At 34.2% G+C, this 21697-nt stretch overlaps 1 protein-coding gene across 1 annotated transcript in view; it reads right to left on the bottom strand.

The window, feature by feature from the left end:
* LOC143411815 (intraflagellar transport protein 88 homolog) overlaps positions 1-21697 on the bottom strand; it is a 50228-nt gene that overhangs the window by 17877 nt on the left and 10654 nt on the right. Inside the window, exons 3-8 of the mRNA XM_076872695.1 lie at positions 18011-18110; positions 13260-13346; positions 7031-7217; positions 3945-4053; positions 2203-2353; positions 1257-1372 (exon numbers count right to left, since the gene is read on the bottom strand). Of these exons, the coding sequence (XP_076728810.1) occupies positions 1257-1372; positions 2203-2353; positions 3945-4053; positions 7031-7217; positions 13260-13346; positions 18011-18110 (750 nt within the window). The remainder of the gene's footprint in view (positions 1-1256; positions 1373-2202; positions 2354-3944; positions 4054-7030; positions 7218-13259; positions 13347-18010; positions 18111-21697) is intronic.

Consider the following 21697-nt stretch of genomic DNA (forward strand, 5'->3'; position numbering starts at 1 on the left):
ATTTTATGACATAATTTACAGAAATAAAGAAAATACAATAGTATAGGCTTAAACTAATTATAAAAAATACCATATTACCAAGAAATACAAAAATATAAAAGATACAATAAAGTGAGAAGTTACTTCAGTAAAACAAACAAAAACATAATAGGAAATTCAATTTAATTCAACTATATATCAAGTATTTTAGAAACCGCAAAGAACTATGTGACATAAAAACATTCCCTGCTAGGCACAGTGGCGCATGCCTGTAATCCCAGTGGCTCAGCTTGGAAGGAGTTCAAAGCTAGCCTCAGTAATTTAGTGAAGCTGTAAGTGACTCAGTGAGACCCTGTCTCAAAATACAAAATAAAAAAGGCTGGGGATTGGATCAGTGGTTAAATGCCCCTGGGTTCAATCCCTGGTACAAAAATAAAAAACAAAAACCAAAACATTCCCACCCCAAAAGAGCTTACATGATAAATAAAGATATCATATATAAATACAATTACTATGTGTCAATTAAAAACAAAAAATATATTTTAAAAAGAATTTAGCATGTAAAAATAAAAGACATTAAGATATCTGGTACAGAAAACAAATGCTCAGAAAGAGGAGAGGTAATGTGATTTATATTGAATATCATCAAGGAACAAGAGTAAAATTATAGGAAAGTAGGAAGAGGAAAATGTTAGGGGAGTTTCTAGAAAGGACATCTATTTTCAGTGAAATTGAAGTATTAAAAAAAGGAGAGGAACTAAAGATATCTGAGAAGAAAACAGGAGAAGGAGAAACACTGAGCAGTACTGGTTTCAATTCAAATCTTAGGCAATATCAATTCTAGGACTAAGATAGTGATTTTATCATTTATAAAGAAATAATATTTGTTCACAGAGATATGAATAAAAAACACATAAAGGAAAGTACCTTATAGAATATATTTTTAAAATCCTATGCAAAGGGAAATATATTTGTCACAATAAAGACCAAATAAAATACAAAGGCTGGGGTTGTGGTTCAGTGGTACAGTGCTTGCCTAGCATGTGTGAGGCAGTGAGTTTGATTCTCAGCACCACATATAAACAAATAAAATAAAGGTCCACTGACAACTAAACAATAATTAAAAAAAATAAAATACAAGAAAATGAAAATAATTCATGAATGTTTATTAATAACTTTTCTTGAATTTATTAGGTCTATGAGATACCAATTTTCTCAGGCTAAAAAATTTTAACACAGATAGTAACTAAACATAAAGCTTTAATAAAGTTACTTACTGTATAAGAGAAGCTCTTTCAAAGTATTGAATGGCTTTTTCACAAAACTGAGTATCAATGTAGTAGGCTCCAAGCCACTCAATGACTTCAATATTAGAAGGGAAACACCTATATGACTGAAAAAAGACATGGAGTGTGAAAATATTTTCAGTAGCAACACAACATACTTCTTGAATACTTTATCTATTGAATGGATTTATTTATCCACAATGTAGCTTTCTTAAACAAAAAGTATGAGCTGTCATAAGTACTTCTCAAGTTTTGAAGCTATACAAGATTTAGAAAACTTCAGCTTTGATGCATTTTCAATTATCTATAAATATCTTTTAGATATATTGATATATGATCTGAGTCAGATTAAATATTTAAAGGAATAAAAAGGGTTACAAACATGTTTTAACTTAAAAATGAATTTGTACCTTCTCATTTTCTAGTTATAATTAAAAATATTTACCATTTGACTCAGTCATCCCACTCCTCAGCATATATCCAAAGGATCTAAAATCAGCATACCACAGTGACACAGCCACATCAATGTTTATAAGCACAATTCACAATTTACACTAAGCTATGGAACCAACCTAAGGTACCCTTTAACAGATGAATGGATAAAGAAAATGTGGTGTATATACACAATGGAATATTATTCGGCCATAAAAAGGAATGACTTTATGACATTTGCCAGTAAATGGATGGATCTGGAGACTATTATGCTTAGTGAAAAAACCAAAGGTTGAATGTTTCACTGTAATGTGGAAACTAAACCACAACGGGAGAGGGGAGAGAAGTTCAGTAGATTAGACAATCAAGAATGCTTTATTTTATTTTAAATAAATCATTATTCATTTAAAAACAAATAAGCTTTTCTAAACTTTTAAAGGCTTATAGCCTTTAAAATTCATAAAGTGCTAAAAAGAACAGAAGAAAAGTAAGAAAATACACATACCTCATAGTAATATTGGAATGCTTGGGACTTATCTCCTTCACTATCATATAGTTCTCCTAGTTTAGACAAAGCTTTAGAATCAGTGGGAACAACACTGATCAGTTGCATTAGCCATTCAGTAGCTTGATTGGGATCTTCCATTAATTCATATCTTAGGCAATATCAGTTAAGGGCAATAGAATTTTTCTAAATACATTAATCAACAAGCAAAACTGAAAACAATATTATAATATAAATATTTCTTAGCCTACATTAATGTGTTATTTTATATTGATTACTCAAGATTTCTTCAAGAATGGAGATGAAAAATGGAGCAATTCTGTACATAACACTCTTGCTTTGTCTATATATCTTTTCTTTTTACTTCATTATGCTCCCCTGAGAGTAACTCCCAAATTTCTAGCACAAATATTCAAAGCATTATGCAAACTGTGTCCTTAAAAAAAGTCTGAATGTTCAATTATTCTATTCCTCACAATGAGGGAATCACCTTTATGTATTTTTCCTGGGAGTTTTGCTTAACTAGTTTATAAACTCAAAGATAGGAAATTCTTTCTTTATAGCATCCTTTAATACCTAGTAAATCTTCTGTGTATACGCATATAATCTGCTCTTACCAATAATATTTACTTATTATTTATTTTTATGTTTGATGTCTTAATGAAATGAAAATATTTCAGTCCAAAGTTTAATTTAAAAAGAAGAGTCATTTGTGTGTGTGTGCACATGCATGCATGTGTGGTTTGTTTTTGAGATTAGATCTAAAATTTTTTACTAAAACTTAAAAATCTATGCTATCAAAAATATGGCAGATAATACTTAAAATTATTAATGGTATACCTCACAATACACTTTTTTCCTAAACATTTTACGTGAAATTTATATCAAGATAATAGTAAAATCTACCTAGATGTTACTCTTCTCAATGCTGTGCTCAAACATTAGTAATATGAGGGAACTTACCATTAAGCTCTAATAAACAAACAAATAAATACATAAACAAATAAAATGAGGAAACTTAAAGTACTTTTCAAATAGTGTGAAAGGCAATAAAAATGTTAACTAATTTCTGCTTTTCTAAATGTTAGTAGGGGAAAAACACAACTAAAGAAAGCTAAAAGTTGTAAAGAAACTGACATGAAAGCAGCATTTTACAGTATGACATTCCCCCGAGTTCTAAATATAATACCGGCACACACAATTCATATTCAACAAATGACTACTGAATGAATTGAAATGAATAAGTTCATACAAAGTATTGCATAATTTTGGAGGATAAAAGTCTTTAGAGAGTTATATTTACCATATTTACTTATTAGCCAAAACAAATACATCATCCAAACTCAATCAATAGTACTAATCAGGAATGAACAATATTTTCCTTTTACTAGTAAGTTACTGCTTCAATGATACCCTACAAGACTAAGTATAAATATAATGTTCTAAATTATCTACTTTACTTCTAATGAACAGCTTATGTCTACTCAAAATACTATATCTCTAAATATTAACAAATGATAATAGTTTTAATTTCTAATTCTGCTTAGAGTATAAATGATTTTTTAAAGATTACTCAGAATGTTTTCATAAACGTTAATATTTTTGTTGCTAGTTAGATTATGATCATCATTTACTTAAAATATTCTCCTCATCAATTACCTCAATAGTTAAACTCATTCACCATTGATAATCACCAATTGAGTGAATTAATAACTGTCCTTAGGTTTTACAAATTAAGATACACATTTACTATCTGATAAAGAACTTGGGCACTGTTTCGTAGAATTGCATGAAGCTTCAGGAAACAATCCAAAGCCTCATCCAGTCGGTTTAGCTTCTTATAAGTAAGGCCTTAAAAAAAAGAAAGGAAAATCTATAACCATTATTATTAGCATAAATTCACTCAAAGTACAGACTAAATTTTTAAATGTATGTAAATAGTCATTCAGGAGAGAAAATGAAGATGAACTGAGAATTTTTAAAAGGAATAATAGTAGGTGAGAATCTCCACAGAGAAACCAAACATGTTACAAAGCTTCAGTAATTTTAAAAGGGTAGGGGTGGGGGGAAGCATCAGATAAACTGATCAAAAGAATATATAGTTCAGAAATTTACTCAGCTATAGGATTTAGTTAGTGGGCATTTAAAAATCCGTGGGGAGAGCTGGGGATATAGCTTGGTTGATAAGAGTGCTTGTCTTACATGCACAAGGCACTGGGTTCAACCCCCAGCACCACAAAGGAAAAAAAAAAAAAGGTGGAACAGAAGGAACAAGTAATAAGTGACACCAGAATGACTGATTATATATGAAGGAAAAAAAATACATAGATTCTCATTTCATTAAAAAAATTCAAAATTTATTTTGAAACTACACAGAAAAAGCAAAGTTGTAAGAATATGAAAAGAAAATATAGATTGAGCATCCCTTATTTGAAAATCTACTATCCAAGATGCTCCAAAATCTGAATGCTCCAAATCTTTTGAGCTTCAACATATCACAAGTGGAAAATTCTACACTTGACCTCATGTGACAGGACAGAATAAAAACACAGGAACATTTAAAATATCATATAAAATTCATTCAGGTTGGGGCTAGGGTTGTGGCTCAGAGGTAGAGCACTCACCTACCATGTGTGAGACACTAGATTCGATCCTCAGCACCACATAAAATTAAAATAATTAAATAAATAAAGATATTGTGTCTACCTATAACTAAAAAATAAATGTTAAAAAATTCCTTTAGGTTATGTGAATAAGGTGAATATAAAATGAAAATGAATTTCATGCACAGACTTGGTCCCATCCCCAAGATCTCTCATTATGTATATGCAAGTATTAAAGAAAAAAACAAAAACCCAAACATCTCTGGTCCTAAGCACATTTGGGATAAGGGATGCTCAACCTGTATAGGAAAATGATTTTATAATCTTAGGGAAAGCAAGGGCTTCAAAAAGCAATGAACAAAAACATTCATTTTTAAAAAAATAATTATTTTTTAGTTGTAGTTGGACACAATACCTTTATTTCACTTATTTATTTTTATGTGATGCTGAGAATCAAAACCAGGGTCCCGCACGTGAGCGCTCTACCTTTGAGTCATAACCCCAGCCCAAAAAACATTCATTTTTAAGAAGTGAAAATTGGGGCTGGGGATGTGGCTCAAGAGGTAGTGCGCTCGCCTGGCATGCGAGCGGCCCAGGTTCGATCCTCAGCACCACATACAAACAAAGATGTTGTGTCTGTCGAAAAAAAACTAAAAATAAATATTTAAAAATTCTCTCTCTCTCTCTCTCTCTCTTAAAAAAAAAAAGAAGTGAAAATTGATTATATTAATAAGAGAAAATTTCTGTTTTACAAAAGAAATTATAAACAAAGTCAAATTAGAAAAGTGAGGGCTGGGGCTATGGATTAGTAGCAGAGTGCTTGCATAACATGTGCCAGGCCTTGAATATGATCCCTAGCATTGGAAAAAGACAATAATGAGTACAGAAAACAGTAAAAATTTATTAAGTGAATAAATAAGCATCTATCTAGTCAAGCAAGCTCTTGCATGAAGGCCTTTGCTCTTTTCTTCCCTGTGTCACAAATGGTCTTTCCAGATACCAAATGCCACACCCTCTGTCCCTTCCAAAATGATGTGTTACTTCTCAGTGAGGCTTTCTCTTCTGACTCCATCTAAAATTGATACTATTCCAAGGCTGGCTACAGGTCTTTCTTTCTCCTTTTAGGCAGGAGACTGAAGAGTCTCCTATGGGAAAAAAGATCCAAATGACTAAAGGACATATTCCCAACTAAAAGACCAGACAGCCTGCACTGAGTGCCAGTCCATCAGCCTCTCTCACGAACTCAGACTTTATCCACTCAGCTTTTAGCTGCAAACTGCTAAATACCAATAGACAGCCCAAGAGTATCAGATATCTAAAGAGAAGTCACAACATGGAAAAAGATAATAAAAGAAAAAAAAAAAACTCAAGAAAGCAAAAAGTATGTATGCAAGCAGAATCAAACTTTAAAAGAAACTTCAATAATGACCTAAGAGACAAGACTCAGTATTATGTAAACATGTTAGTTTGCAACATTGCAAACTCGCCCAGGGAGCAATGATGCTCATTTCAGGTAACCTCTGAAAGCAGGGAAGGGAATGAGATGGTGGGGAGCCTTAATGTCTTGCAATATTTTGTTTCTTAAAAACAAAATCTAAAGTAAATATAGCAAAATGTTAAAATGTGTTAAACTGGGGTGAAAGGTACTATGAGTATTTAAGTTTTCTGTGTGCCTTTTTTTGTATATTTGAAACTTCTTTTTTTAAAAAAAAATTAACTGTAGATGGACACAGTACCTTTATTTTATTTATTTATTTTTATGTGGTGCTGAGGATCAAACCTAGTGCGCCTCACATGTGCTAGGCAAGTGCTCTACCATTGAGCTACAACTAAAGCCCTGAAAATCAGATTCTTACTTGTTTGTAAAAGGTTAAAAAGAATTATATTATCCAGTATCAATAAGAATTTGTGAAATTAGTCTTATATGCTGTGGTAGAACAAAAATTGAAAAAGCTTCTTTGTATGGCAATGTAACAGCATCAACCCAAATTTTATATATGCACAGCTTTGGAATCATTAATTTCATATTCAGAATAATCTGTAATCTCAGAGGCAAGGTCTTTTCAATTTTTTTGTTGGAAGGAAGTCAACTTCTCCTCCTAATGAGTTAGCAAAAAAAAAAAAAAAAAAAAAATATATATATATATATATATATATATATATATATATATATATATATATATAATACAAACAGCAACTTCAGCCTTGTTTCTTGTTTCACTTACCAATATTATAAAGGGCTTCAGTACAAGAAGAATCATTTCTTAGAGCCTCTTTATAGAATTCAGCTGCCTTCTCATAATCACCATTTGCAAAAACTGTATTCCCTTTATTAGTAAGAGCTGATGGGTTATATCTATCAGAGTTCACAGCTAAATCTGCATAGCTGCTGGCCTGTGCAAAATCATTTTCCTAAATAAAGTATAAAAGATATACAAATTGAGTTTCATCAAAAAGCTTTTCATATTGTTCTGAGATTACACACATCATAAACAGTTTTTCAAATTGTAGATAACAATGAACAGAAACAAGTATTTTAAATATCTTGGTTTTGATAGGCTATTTCTACAAAAGATTTTTATTTGTCAAGCTCAACCACCCAAGTGTCTTATGACTGACTTCTCCAGTCTCATGGTTTGAATAACACTATTTATATGTAGGTGGTACCATGTTCAACGCCCAAATTCCATGTTCTCATTTATTGCAGTGCTCCCCTTCCTACCTGAAGCACTGAAATAGCTAGAAAGGCATCCCTGTCCTCTCTGCCCCTGCACACTGGCTGCATCACCCACAAGGCCTCTGTACTTCTAGCAATCTCTTATTTCTCTCCCTCTTCACTGCCAAATGCTTAATCATGACCTTGCCATCACTCACATGAGCCATAAGAATCTATCTCTTTTTGCAGTTCCAGGGATCAAACCCAGGAGTGTTCTTCTTTTTTTTTTTTAATATTTTTTAGTTGTAGATGGACACCATACCTTTATTTTATTTATTTTTATGTGGTACTGAGATCAAACCCAGTGCCTCACACCTGCTAGGTAAGCGCTCCATGACTGAGCTATAACCCCAGTCTGAGTGTTCTACCTTTGAGTTACATCTCCAGTCCTTTTTTAAATTTTATTTTGAGACAGAGTCTCATTAAATTACCTAGACTACCCTCAGATTCTTGATTCTTCTGCCTTTGCCTCCTGAGTAGCTGGGATTATAGGCATGCACTGGGCCTGGCAGAATCTGTTTTTAAGTAGTGTGGTAGCCTGTGCCAGGTCAGGCTCTTCTCTGTCTGACTCTTGCCTAGATATGGCTACAAGAGGAACTTGTATGGCATCTGGAATACAGAACTAACACAGCAAGTGGCCTTCGCACTCTGTTTTCTTGTCACTAAACACAGGACCAATGCCCATGAGTGCCAGCCTATCCTCGCCGACCTCCACTCCATATCAAACTCTTCTTTCCAAGTGTGTTCTCCCTGCTATGTGGCAGGGCTTCACTGCAGACCCCTAGGAGTCAGCTGTGCAGAAGCCACAGCTTCCAACAGATATTCCCCATGATGGTCCCCAGGTCCTGCTGTGGCAGCTGAGTGTCATTGCTACTTACCAAGTGATGGTGATTCCTCTTCAGATCCCAGCCCTCCTCTGTACCTTACCATCAAGGCTCCTGAACAACTATGGAAGATATAGTGTCCATACCTCTTTTCTCATAAAACTACAATGACTGTCCCCCATTAAACTTTTTAAAAACTGAGATAGAATTTATATATCATGAAATTAACCACATAATTAAAATGTCCAAGTAAGTGGCATTTAGTACATTCACAAAGTTGTGCTGCTATCACTAGCGTCTACTTACAGAATATTTGATTACCCTCCAAAGAAACCCTATACCCATCAGTAGTCTCTTTCCATTTTTCCTACCTCCGTAACTCTTAGTAACCATCAATCCGTTTTCTATCTTTGTGCCTATTCTGGACATTCCATATAAATGGAATCATGTGACATGTGGCCTTTTGTGTCTGGCTTATTTCAATCAGCCTATTTTTAAAGTTCTTATAGTACATATCACTAATCTGGTTTTTTTAAACGTTTGACTAACATTTCATCATGTGAATATACCATTTTGTTTATCCCTTCGCTGCTGATAGATACTTGGGTTGCTTCTACCTACCTTTTGTTTATTATGGAAAATGCTGTTGTGAACATTCATGTACAAGATTTTGGGTGGACTTTGACTCATTTAAACTGTTTCCTACAAGTAGGTGCTGCTGTCATAAAAACTAAAACACACAACACTGTCTTTTGTACTAGGCAGCAGGAAGAATTTAGAAAAGAGGTGAAAGGCTGCTGCTGGGGACTGGAGAGATAAGTGAACTGGGATTGGAACCTGGAAAGTCAGGAAGAAACTGTTATCAGAGGCTGTGTAAAGGGCAAGTCATGTTGGTAGTTGTGAAACAACTGACAAAACTGATAATTACAGGAGATTTCTAGCAGAATATTGAAATTGCCAATGAACTTATTTTTAACTGGGGGTGACAAGGCAGAGGAAGAGAGAGACAAGCTAAAGACAGAATCATTCAATTTGCGGACAGAATTTAGAGGAAATACAAAAGAAGCAAGATTTTCTGAGTTGGAAAATAAAATTATTTCATGTCTCTCTTTGTGGCAAAAAATTCTCAAAACAGGAAATGGATGCAGGGTACAATCAACTCAAGGACATGGTTGTAACACTTTGTGTAAACATCTCAGAAAGATTTAAGGTAACTGTCTTGCATACTTTCTCAGGTAGAAAAAAAGGCTTCTATGACCTCAGGACTCTATTCGACAGCTTGTACACCTAAGCAAAAAGGGTTTTGTCTTGAAAGGAATTATGCATGTGGCTTTTAGGTCATGAAATTAACTTCAATGAGACTTATAGAAAATCCACCATGTTTTTAAGAGAGTCAGACTGACAAAAGAGTTACTAACTTGAAGTAAAGGAACAGATCCAGTACAAAATAAAAGTAGGCCCGTGGGCCACAAATTTCTCTGGGTAGAAAGCAAGATTGAGAAAGTTCACCAGCTGAAATATACGCTATTTTTTTCTGTAAAAGGATAATACTCCCAGAGGACAGAACTACTAGCTATAGTGGAGAACAGACCAACAAATTGCTCCCAAGCAGCAGAGTGGGGCTCTAATCAAGGAATATGCATTCTTTCCAGTCTATGGGATGCTGATCACGTGTGCTTAGCTGGGTTTCAGAATTACTAAGGACCACTGACTGCCATGGGCCCTATTCCTCTCCTTTCTGAATATGAGCATCTGCTTTTATCTGACCTTGTATTATGTTAACTGTAAAGGGAAAAACAATGGGTCTTCATCCACAGATCTTTGGTTCAAGATCTTTCACAGGGAAGAGGAACTGTGACTGAGAAAGCCCCATCTACCCACACCTGCCGCAGATCCTTCCTTTGAGCCTGATATGGTAAAATAGATGAAACTCTGATGTGTCTTGAAAGGGGGAAGTACATGAGGCTTGTGAAAAGACAAGTGCAGGTAGTGGCAGAGTGTTACAATAATGGTCCCCAATGGATCACACCTCCCAGTAGTTGTGCTCTATTAATGGTTCTACCCCACATTTGATCTGCCCAATAAAACAGTTATAAGCTCTGGGCTGGGGTTGTGGCTCAGAGGTACAGCACTTGTCTACTATGCATGAGGCACTGGGTTCCATCCCCAGTACCACATAAAAATAAAATAGAGATATTATGTCCACCTATAACTAAAAATAAAATATTAAAAAAATAGTTATAAGCTCAATTCATGCAGGAGCCTAATATGTACCAGTGCACTGAGATTCACTCTCATGGAACCCTGTGCCACATAAGAAGCTTGGGATTCTCCTGCTGTGATGTCCTCACCAAACAAGTGCTAGATATCTTGAAGAGAGGCATTTGGACATCCAGCTTCAGTGAAATCTTAGATGATGGGAGCTAAAGGAGTAACCCCATGCAAGACCAGCAGAAGAAACACCCAGGTAAACCTAGCTCATGAGGCGGAATGTAAGCAAATACATGGTCATTTTAAGCCATCAAGTTTGGGGGACAGTTCTTTACACAGCAATAGAAAACTGAAATATATGCTAGATAACAACAATATACTTTCAATTATATATCATATACTACTACATAATAGACTCATCAGTTTGTGTCATAACTACTTTTTGTGATGTGTGTAGCACTGGGGATTGAACCCAGGGATATTCTACCACTAAGTTACATCCCCAGCCTTCTTAAAAAACTTTTTTATTTTGAGACAGACTTGCTAAGTTGCCTGGCTGGCCTCAAACTTGTGATTCTCCTGCCTCAAAGCCTCCTGAGTAGCTGGGATCACAGGTATGTGCCACCACGCCTGGCTATGTCATAACATTTTTGGTTATAACCTCTTTCCTCAGAGTCAGGTACAATAATTTACTGATCAGATGCTCCAACAGCTCTGCAAATACAATAGTTCTTGCCCTTCCTTCCTTAAAAGTTGCTGTTAGCTTTCTCCAATACATTTATCAAAACTTGGTGAAGATGTGGTTACCAATTCAATAATTTTCACAAAATTCATTCATGACAGAAAATTTCTAAGTTCAAAATTTAATGGATGTACTAGATACTGCACTTTACCCTCTAGCTTTGTCTTTTACAAGTGCTGATAATGCTGCTATCTACCAGCCTGAGCTGGCAGACCTCTCTGGAAATTACCCTGGGCTGCAGAGAGAGAGAAAGAGAAAGAGCCATTTTGCTTACTTTTTGTGAATGCCCTCTTCCTGGTGGGGAGGCTATATTCGATGCCTGGTTGATGCAGGGGTACAAAGACCCAGTCCCGCACCTCAATGGGGGATATTCTACCTTCAGAGCATCATCCAAGATTGGCAAGGACTTTGGGGATTGCATTATAGCCCAACTTGTCTTTCTGCTCAATTCTGCTTGTTCCTCCAGATCCGAATTCCTACCCCTAACCCTCTTACCCTACCCCTGAAACTGATGTGAAGAGCTCTGCCAAGAGAAATCTCCATTTTGTATTTTGAATCTGCAATCTAAATGGCATCAGGGGCCTTTTAAAAGTTCCATTCTTTTGAACTGCCCCTCTGGTGAATCAATGCTGCTTACTTTCTCTTTGTGCCACCTTTTACTTCAAAGACATCATGCTCTCTTGGTTGTTTTCCTATATTCTCAGTATGAATCTTACTCTTGCCTCCTCAGTGTTTATATATCCCAAAGTTAGTTCTCAATTTTAAGCTTTCACCTCTACAGAGATGACCACTGAATATTATCTCCAACCCCAATTTCCCTTCTGAGATCAGTTCATATGCTTCCTGGACATTTCTCTCTAGATGTATCACCATTAATATAAAACAAATTTTAAATATATTCAAAAACATACACCCTCTGGACATGCAACTGGCACTATTCTTCTGCTGGTAGTTTCTATATACTGGATTCCCTTTTTGTTTTTTTCAAATATACATATTTAGTTGTATATGGACACAATATCTTTATTTATTTATTTTTATGTGGTGCTGAGGATTGAACCAAGGGTTTCACACATGCTAGGCGGGCGCTCTACCGCTGAGCCACAACACCAGCCCTGCAGTCCTTTTTTAACCAGTAGCTTTCATCTATTTCTTCATCTTAGCACACATAAGGGATAGTACCTTTCCATTAATAACAGCAGGTCAGCACAACAGTGATTCTCGGTGGTGCATAAATCATAAGTTGTAAGAGGACTGGATATAATTTAACAAAACACAATCACTGTTCTGTACACTTCCTTCCTATCACTTTCTTGCTTCTATGTTATATTCAGACCTTGTAGAACCAACTTTTCTATGAAATATTTTCTGAAAATCCTAAACTAAAATGTTATTTGTCTTTTCTGAATGCCTTAGTGCTTATTACCAACATTAATTTATTGTTCTCTATTTTGAACCTTCCCTCCTCATCTATTTCCCACCATTCCCAATTTAAAAAACAATAATTACAAATTAAGAAACAATGATTTGCAGTCAGTAGGCACTCAATGAATGCTTGCTATAGATGATACTCCATCAACAGTACTATGATACTCGATCTAAGCTTTCACCTCTACAGAGGTACTCCTCTGTAAAATATTTTTCTTCACCACTAACAGGAAGGAGTTGAAAGATATCTCTAGCTCACACCTTAGCTGTAGTTCCATAATTTTAGGATGTTCACTACCACAATTTTTCTCCCTCCCATCTCCATTAGAGATGGTCTTCTCACTCATGTCTGCAAACACCTAAGTCCAGCACCTGCCATGATCGGATCTTCTATACACCTCACCTTCCACTTAACATTCTCCACCACTATTTTTTTTGGGGGGGCTTCTCATTAGGCATGATTCTTAGGTAGATAATTCAGCAATATAAAAATAACACATGACCAATTCTTAATTGTTAGAAGTAAAACTTACCAGATAATAAAGGAATGAAAGGTTGGTTGCAGCTGCACTTTTCACTCTACTGTCCTTTTTCTCAAACATTTTTAAGGTATCTACTGCCTAGAAATGGAATATCTGAAGTTAACACCATTGTAAATGACAGTACTCAAGCTCAGGGTAGAACAAAAGATCAATATGGAGGGTTAAGACCACGGAAGAGTACAAAAGGGATAGGTTAATATGCTCAAGAAAACAGATGACAAGATGGAAATTTCATTCAAGACTTAGATTTCATAAAAAAATAAAAAACAGAAATTCTGAAGCTAAAAATATAATAATTGAAATTAAGACTATTAGATAGTTTTGACAGATTAGATATAACTGAAGAGAGGACTGTGATAAAGAAAAGTCAGTAGGGAATACTAAAGTCTTGTGATTCATGTGAAGCAGTTTAGGATTCTTCCTACCTAATGGGGTGGGAACGATGGCTTGCAAGGTTTTACCTAATAGACATAATATTATTTGCTCTTTACAAAATATTCTAAATTTTTTTTCTTTTGACTATTACTACCTTAGAAGACCAGTATTCCACAGAGAACAACAAAAACAATTATATAAAATACTAAAAGTAGTTTTTTGAAGAGAGAGAACCATAGAGTCAACCAGAACTTTACGGCCAAAATTTTAGAAAATATTCAGAATAGATACTGCATGGCAAAAAAAAAAATTCTTAAAAAAGAACATAAAAGAGACATATGAGTACACAGTGAAAAAGTTTACTAGAAATGTAACTTAAGTTCCAAAGGGAAAGAAAGATCAATGGCTGAGAATTTTCTAAAACCAGTAACAGAAAATAATTCGGGGGTGGGAGGGCTGGGATTGTGGCTTAATAGTAGAGCGCTTCCCTGGCATGTGTGAGGCACTGGGTTCAATTCTCAGCACCGCATATAAAAAAATTAGTAAAATAAAGGTTCATTAACATCTAAAAATAATTTTTAAAAAATAATTCTGAGAATATTATAAAAAATGATCTGAAGTAGACCCAAATATAATTACATTTTCAAATCAAGAGAAATGAAAGTATATTTTTAATCATCTGGCAAATCTGAGATAATGTTACCCAAATAAGATGTGGAACAGCCAGATACCTTACATGAAAGCTGAATGCATATTCAACCTGGAAATTACTGCATAATATCAGAAAGAACGAAACAGGTAGCAAAAGGCAATGAGTTTATCTTTTCTTCCTTCTTTTAAAGAACATTTACCAAATAGAAAATGCTTTTGGTGCCTCCTGTTCCTGGTAAACAGTCATGTTCAAGCAAAAATCCTGCTTTAGATTTTACAGTGGTCATCAGCTTTAGCTACTCCAAGTGTTTGACAAATTCTTCTGTGATGGAAATACCAGCCAGCATGTCAACTCAATTTTTTGAAGGGTAGATAATTTTAAAATACTAGATTGCATATATTCTGGTTACAATATTAGTAAACTGTTATTATTTTAAAGGGTTTTTGATGACTTTAAAGAAAACTGTTAGAAGTTTCTAGGGCAGTTGTTTAAAATTCCACAGAGTAAACACTGGAAAAGAAAAACCCAAACATCACATCCTTACTTTTGGGATTGTGTTCCTCACTTATTTTTTAAGAAGAATTTTGTATAACTGCCAAAAAATTTCTAAAACTCACTTCAAAAATTATTGTTGCTACTATTGCTCATCCTATACAAACATTTCATGGATACTTTACATAACTTCTACAGGTATTAAGCCCTGCTGTTTTGAATCTCTAAGCCACATTTCACTTTGAATAAGATTTGCAATGTTTTAATCTTCACTTTTACATTGTGTCACAATAAATGTGTTACTTCAAAATATAAGGCACGTAAATAAGTATAATTCATATATTCAATAAGTTCTCTGAGATAAAGTGCACAGGAAAAGAAAGCTGTTCTCTAGAATTTATGACATCCTTAAAATGGAATACAAAAAGAAAACTAACAAATAACAATAGTAATTTTTTTAAAAAGGTAGCCATTCATTCTGTAGTCAAGGAAATATGTTAAATTCATTTTTTTTAAAGAGGAGAAAGAGGGGAGAGAGGGAGAGGAGAGGGGGAGAGAGGGAGGGAGGGGGGAGAGAGAGAGGGAGAGGGAGAGAGGGAGAGAGGAGAGAGAGAGAGAGAGAGAGAGAGAGAGAGAGAGAGAGAGAGAGAATCTTTTTTTTTTTTTTGGTAGGTGGACACAACACAATGCCTTTTTTTAAAGTTTTATGTGGTGCTAAGAATTGAACCCGGGTCCTGCCCATGCTAGGCATGTGCTCTACCACTGAGCCACAATCCCAGCCCAAAATTCAATTAAAAATATATATATATTTTTAGTTGTAGATGGACACAATGCCTTTATTTTCTTCATTTATTTTTATATGGTGCTGAGGATCGAACCCAGTGCCTCACACGTGCTAGGCTAGCACTCTACCACTGAGCTACAACCCCAGCCCCTCAATTTTTTAAATTACTCCTTTGTAGTTCAAAAATAATAATTTAAAGCTACACTTAAAACAAAAACTAGTTTCTCTCAAATGGTTTCTTCCAAAATTGAAGTAACACATAAAAAAGCCATGCAATTCAAAGCTATTTCTTAAGAATTAATGAAAGTATTTAGAACTTAAATATCTACTTAAAAACATTTGACACAGTAAGAATATATTTCATACTTTAAGTTTTTAAACTATGAAATATTCTAAAAAGGTTATACTATTAACTATTCTAGTAAAAGGAACACTCTCAGGTATTTTTTGGCTCAGTTTCATTTCTGAAATAATCTGTTTTCACAACTGTTCTTTACATATCCATGAATACATTATCCAATATCTGTTTTTAAAAGTAAAATGTCATAAATTATTTATAAATGAAATTGATAAAAGTACCCTTAATATCAATATTAAGTTTAGTTAAAACTAGTTGTAAATGACAAAACAAAGAAAATAAACATCACTAATTGTATTTTTAATCCCCCGCCCCCCGCCAAATTAGGAAATTAGCTCTATGTCCATTTTCATTTCCTTTCCTGGTGATGCCTCTAGCTCCTAGCTTCAGTCTTCTACTGAGTCTGACTCTCTGCTCTTGGTGGCCTCCAGACCAACTGCATTATTTCATTTACTATTACAAAATTTACTATTTGGGTGGTGTTTTTTTCTCTATTACAAAGTTGGCTACAAATACCATCCCATCTCAAAGGATTACACTCTGATTTCAGCATCTTTTCTAAAAAAAAAAAAAATAGGGATAATTTCAGAATTATAGTCTTTTAGAAGGCATAAATTCTTTTCTGTAAACTACATGTAGTACCGACTTAATCCTTTTTAGCCTGATAGTGTTCCCTTCAAATTAAGATTATACTATACACACCTCATCATACTTACAATATACAAATAAAAGAAACACAAAGTGAAAGCAGCAATGTTGAAAAGCAAGCAGAAGTGGCATTTTAAAAATATAGGTAAACTAATTGATGTTAAAAACTTGAACATGCAAATGACATAAAACATACTTCAAATGAGAAGAGCGATAAAAGTAGCAGACAGTAAGATCTGGATTAAACAAATTTAAATGTGAAAAAATTAAGAGGACATATTCCTTGACAGTTTTAAAAAAAAATATTGTAATGCACTGTTCATCCTTTCTAAAAAGAACATTTAAAAATAAAACATCAAGAGAAAACTAACAACTATGGTTTTCTCCTTTTTATCATCTATAATATAATAGTGCACGTCACATTCATAAAAAAATTGAAAGTATTTTAATGCTTAATAAATGCTAAACTAATTAAGTATAGTAAATGAATACATGCAATAGAAACATTGCACTCTTTTACTCATATAATTACTACATGAATGTTGGGGTTACTTTATTCTACTCTCATATTTTCTGAATAGATGGTTTTCTTCCCTTTCCCTGAAGAGTGGTTAGTCCTTTCTGTTTCTCAGAGATAAGAGGAAGGTCCTTAAATAAGAAGAAAAACTGAAAGTACAGGTTGGAGAGGATATGGGGAAAATGCTGTGGCTTTCTCTGGCCCTTGCTCTGTTGGTCTAATCTGGAGGAGTTGAGTTTTCTAGCTGCGGGACACTAATCACTGGTTTACAAACTAGGAAATCAAGTTTCATTCCGCCTACTCTCTTTTGGTAGCCCTTCTTTTTCTTAAGGCTAACTAAGCCTTCTGGTTTTATTTCAGTTATGTCCCATTTGAGAGACTATGGAAGGCAAAGCACCCACTCCACTTCTGCCCAAGGCAGCAAGGTAGCAGTAGTGCCAATGAGACCCATAGGGTTCTAACCCCATGTCTAGCAGTGGGATCTTTTCATTTCCAGTGCAGAGTAAATGAGTAAGTCAAATATTTAAACAGCAGACAAGAATTTCTCTGAAGAGGACAGCAGGATGGAAGTGCATCTGGCTGCTATTTGCATTCTCAGTCTTCCTTCCTCACTAAGCATGATCCCCGATTCTGAAAGTCTTACTGCTTTGGGGAACTCTGAAAACTTCAAGGAAAAATTACTCTCTGGACTAGAATATGGTTTGGTAATTTAGCAACTAGATAAGAAAAATATTTACATTTTAAGATAAAAATTAATGAAAATTTAAAATTATATTATTGGAAATTATAGACATATAAATTTATTAAACTTCAGAATAATCACAAGTAACTTTATTCTAGGAAGGAGTTTCCCTGTTTTCATTGCTTTGACTAATTAACATAAGAAATTTCACTGAAAATTGTTTTTTAAACTTACTTGATTAAAGTCTTTCTGTCTCAAGTATGTAATTGCCTTGTTTATTTCCAGATCATTGGCTAGTTCTACATATTGAGAAGCTTTCACTACTTCCACACACCTATAAAAAAGGTAAAACATAAAAAGTTACTTGATTTCATTTTAGTATTTTTTATGCTGTTGGTTTTCCTAAATGTGACTTTTCAAAGCTTTTTTTTGGCAGTGCTGGTTATGGAAGCCAGGACCTTCCACATACCAGACAAGAACTCTACCACTGATATACACCCAGCCCCAAAGAATGTTTAAAGTAGCCCTAGTGCTTTGCAAAGTATTTTAATGCTTTATAAATGCTAAACTAATTAAGTATAGTAAATGAATACATGCAATAGAAACATTGCACTCTTTTATTCATATAATTACTACATGAATGTTGGGGTTACTTTATTCTACTATTTCCTCCAACACAGGCTTTACATTACTGAATTTTCGGTTCTAAATTAATTTTCTTTTCCAATTTCTCAATAGCCTATTGCCACTCTAATTATTTATGACATTTTAAATAAAAATTGGATTGATATCTATATTGTATTTTTAAATTAACTACTATATAGCAATTTCAATTTTTAAGAGGTGAAACTGTTTCTGTATTTTTCCCTCTTAGATGTTATCATGATAAAAATTTTGAAGAATTTATAGAATATATTAATTTTTGTGTATTAGCTTGAATAGACCTATTTGGGGAATAAAACTATTTCCCAAAGTACAGAACATTTATTGTTTATTATATATCAGGCACTGTGCTAATTTCTTTAGAAGCATTATCACATTTAATCCCAGAACTGAAAAAAAGATCATCATATGTGAGATCACACAGGTCAAAAAGAAGTTGATCCCAATTTTTGTTGATACCAAAACCCAATTCCACAAGGCTGTTTTTCAAACTGAGGTCTTGAAATCAATTTAGAGGATCATGACCTTATTTTTTTAAAATTAATTTTTATTTATATGTGACAGCGGGTGCATTACAATTCTTATTACCCATATAGAGCACAATTTTTCATATCTCTGATTGTATACAAAGTATATTCACACCAATTTGTGTCTTCATACATGTACTTTGGATAATAATATCCATCACATGACCTTATTTACCTTATTTTTAAAACAGAATAACTGAGGTATGGGAGGTATTGAGGAGATGTTGGCCAAAGGACACAAATTTCAAGTAGAAGGAGGAATATGTCCAAGAGATCTATTGTACATCATAGTGACTATCATTAATAAAACACATTGTATACTTGAAGACTGCTGAGACTTTAAGTGTTTTTAACACACACAGATATATATGAGGTCACGCATATATTAAATGACTTGATTTAAACATTCTACAATGTATACATTATCAAAACATCATGTTGGGTTGGGCACGGTGGCACACGCATATAATCCCAGCAGCTTGGGAGGCTGAGACAGGAGGTTCTCAAGTTCAATGCCAGCCTGAACAATGGCAAGGCACTTAGCAACTCAATGAGACTCTATGTCTAAATAATAATTCAAGAATATAAGGGTGAGATTCTACAACAGCCTGGGGAAAGATATTCCAGAGATACCTGAGCTCAGTTTGAAGGACAAGTATAAAATGATTTAAGGAGAAAAAAAGACATTCTAGGTAGAGGGAATAACATGTCTAAAGATGTGAAGATAAGAAAACTGGAACAATTTAAAGAGTAGATTCAATCACCATACCTGGATTAGACAGGATGCTTATGAAAAAGTGGGAAAAAAAGGTCTGAGAAGTAGGTAGATGCCATATAATACAAAATCTGTACGGTAAACTAAGGAATATGTACCATATTCTGAAAGTCCCAGGGAACCACTAAGGGTTGTAAGCATGTGAGTTATTGTATAAATTCTAGAAAAATCACTTCAATAGGAACCACAGGGAGCAGCTAGGAGATAGCCAAAATAGTAGGCCATGACCTATGAAAAAATAATGAAATTTTGAACTAATACAGTATATAGAAATAAAAAGGAGGTCATTTTGAAAGATGTTAAGTTGATATAATGAGAAGTAGTTGATGGTCAGATATAGGAAGTGAGACAGAAGACATAGAGGAATCTAAAGTGATGGTCTAGATTTTTGTGTTATGTAATTGGTTAACTGGTAACACCATTTATCTCAACAATATATAATGAGATCATGTTTAGGGTATAGGAGAAGATGCGCTTAGGATTGAAAATGATGAATTTATAGTGCATAAACAACATTAAAGTGGATAGTCCAACTGTCAGATGTGTAAGCCCATAATATAATACAGTCTTCTAAAATCAATGTCTGGGATTTGGCAACATATTAGCGACAGAGACATGGGTGTTAAAATGAAAACTATTTTTCTACTCACACTTCTGATAACAAATGTGTGGAGATTTCCCCTAAACCAATCAATTCTCCAATTCTCTAAAAATATCAACTGTTTTGTAATTTAATCCAATTCTGCCATTAATTTAACTAATTGCATTTAAGGGCTCAGTTACACAAGACTGGACTTCAATTCATATATCAATCACAAGCAGCAAGTTTCCACACTCTCACCTGGTTATAAACTAGAGGTTCCCATGACCCTTCTTAAGTTCACAGATTTTAATGGTTCATAAAATGTAACTATTACCAGTTGTTTACAAAAAATATAAAAGATTCAGATAAAGAGTGAGATGAAGAGATACATAGGTCAAGGTCTGAAAGTGTTCTTAGCACAGAAGCTTCTGTATTTGGAGATATTTGGAGTTTGCCACCCTTCCAGAATGTAGATATCTTCACTAACCTGGAAGCTTTCTAAACCCTCTCAGTCATCAGTTTTATAGAGATCCCATTACACAGACACAATTTATTAAATCACTGGCCATTAGTGTTTAACTTAATCTCCAACCTTTTTCCTTAGAGATGTGGGAAGGAAAGTTCCAATCCTTAAATCACATGGTTCTCTGGCAACTAGCCCTTATCCTTAGGCTCTGTAGAGTTTTCAGCCAATCAGTTATCTCATTAACACAAGGAAAAAAAAAAAAGACAAAACTCAATCACTTGCTAGTGATTTCAAGGGTTTTAGAAGCTTTTGTGACAGGAAAGATAACTTCTGTTATCTTGTAACAAAAGATGTTACTATCATTCAGGAGTATTGCTCAGGAATTTATAAGAGTTTTAGTACACTGAGTCAGGAACTAGGGGAAGATAGACATAATAAATTTCACAGGTATGGACCAGGCCATCTGGGGTAAGTAGAGAGGAGTGAGAAGTGAGAAGGCTGACAGTCAGAGAAACAAAACTTCCGTGTGGCCAGAAGAGGAAGAATGGCTGAAGTAGTCTGATGAAAAATGATCAGTGGCATAACAACCAGAAGGGTATAGTATCACAGTAAGAAGAGAAGAATGGTTCAATAACAAAAGAAATATCAACAAATCAAATGCCTCAAAAGTAAACACATCATGCTCTTCTCCCTACTTTCATCAACTGGGGTTCTATAAAGAATTAAGTCCCATGGAAAATTATTTGAATGACTTTTTCTCATTTTTTTCCTAAGTACTCAAATTCTACTGTTCTTGTGCATAAGGTTCCTCAGAAACTTAGAGCTGAATTATATTGAGGAACATATATCATCTGGATTTTTATCTTTCCTCTACTTAGAAGCACAATTTGTTATGTTAGTATAACAT

This window comes from Callospermophilus lateralis, chromosome 12, assembly GCF_048772815.1.
Source record: "Callospermophilus lateralis isolate mCalLat2 chromosome 12, mCalLat2.hap1, whole genome shotgun sequence".
NCBI classification, from domain to species: domain Eukaryota; kingdom Metazoa; phylum Chordata; class Mammalia; order Rodentia; family Sciuridae; genus Callospermophilus; species Callospermophilus lateralis.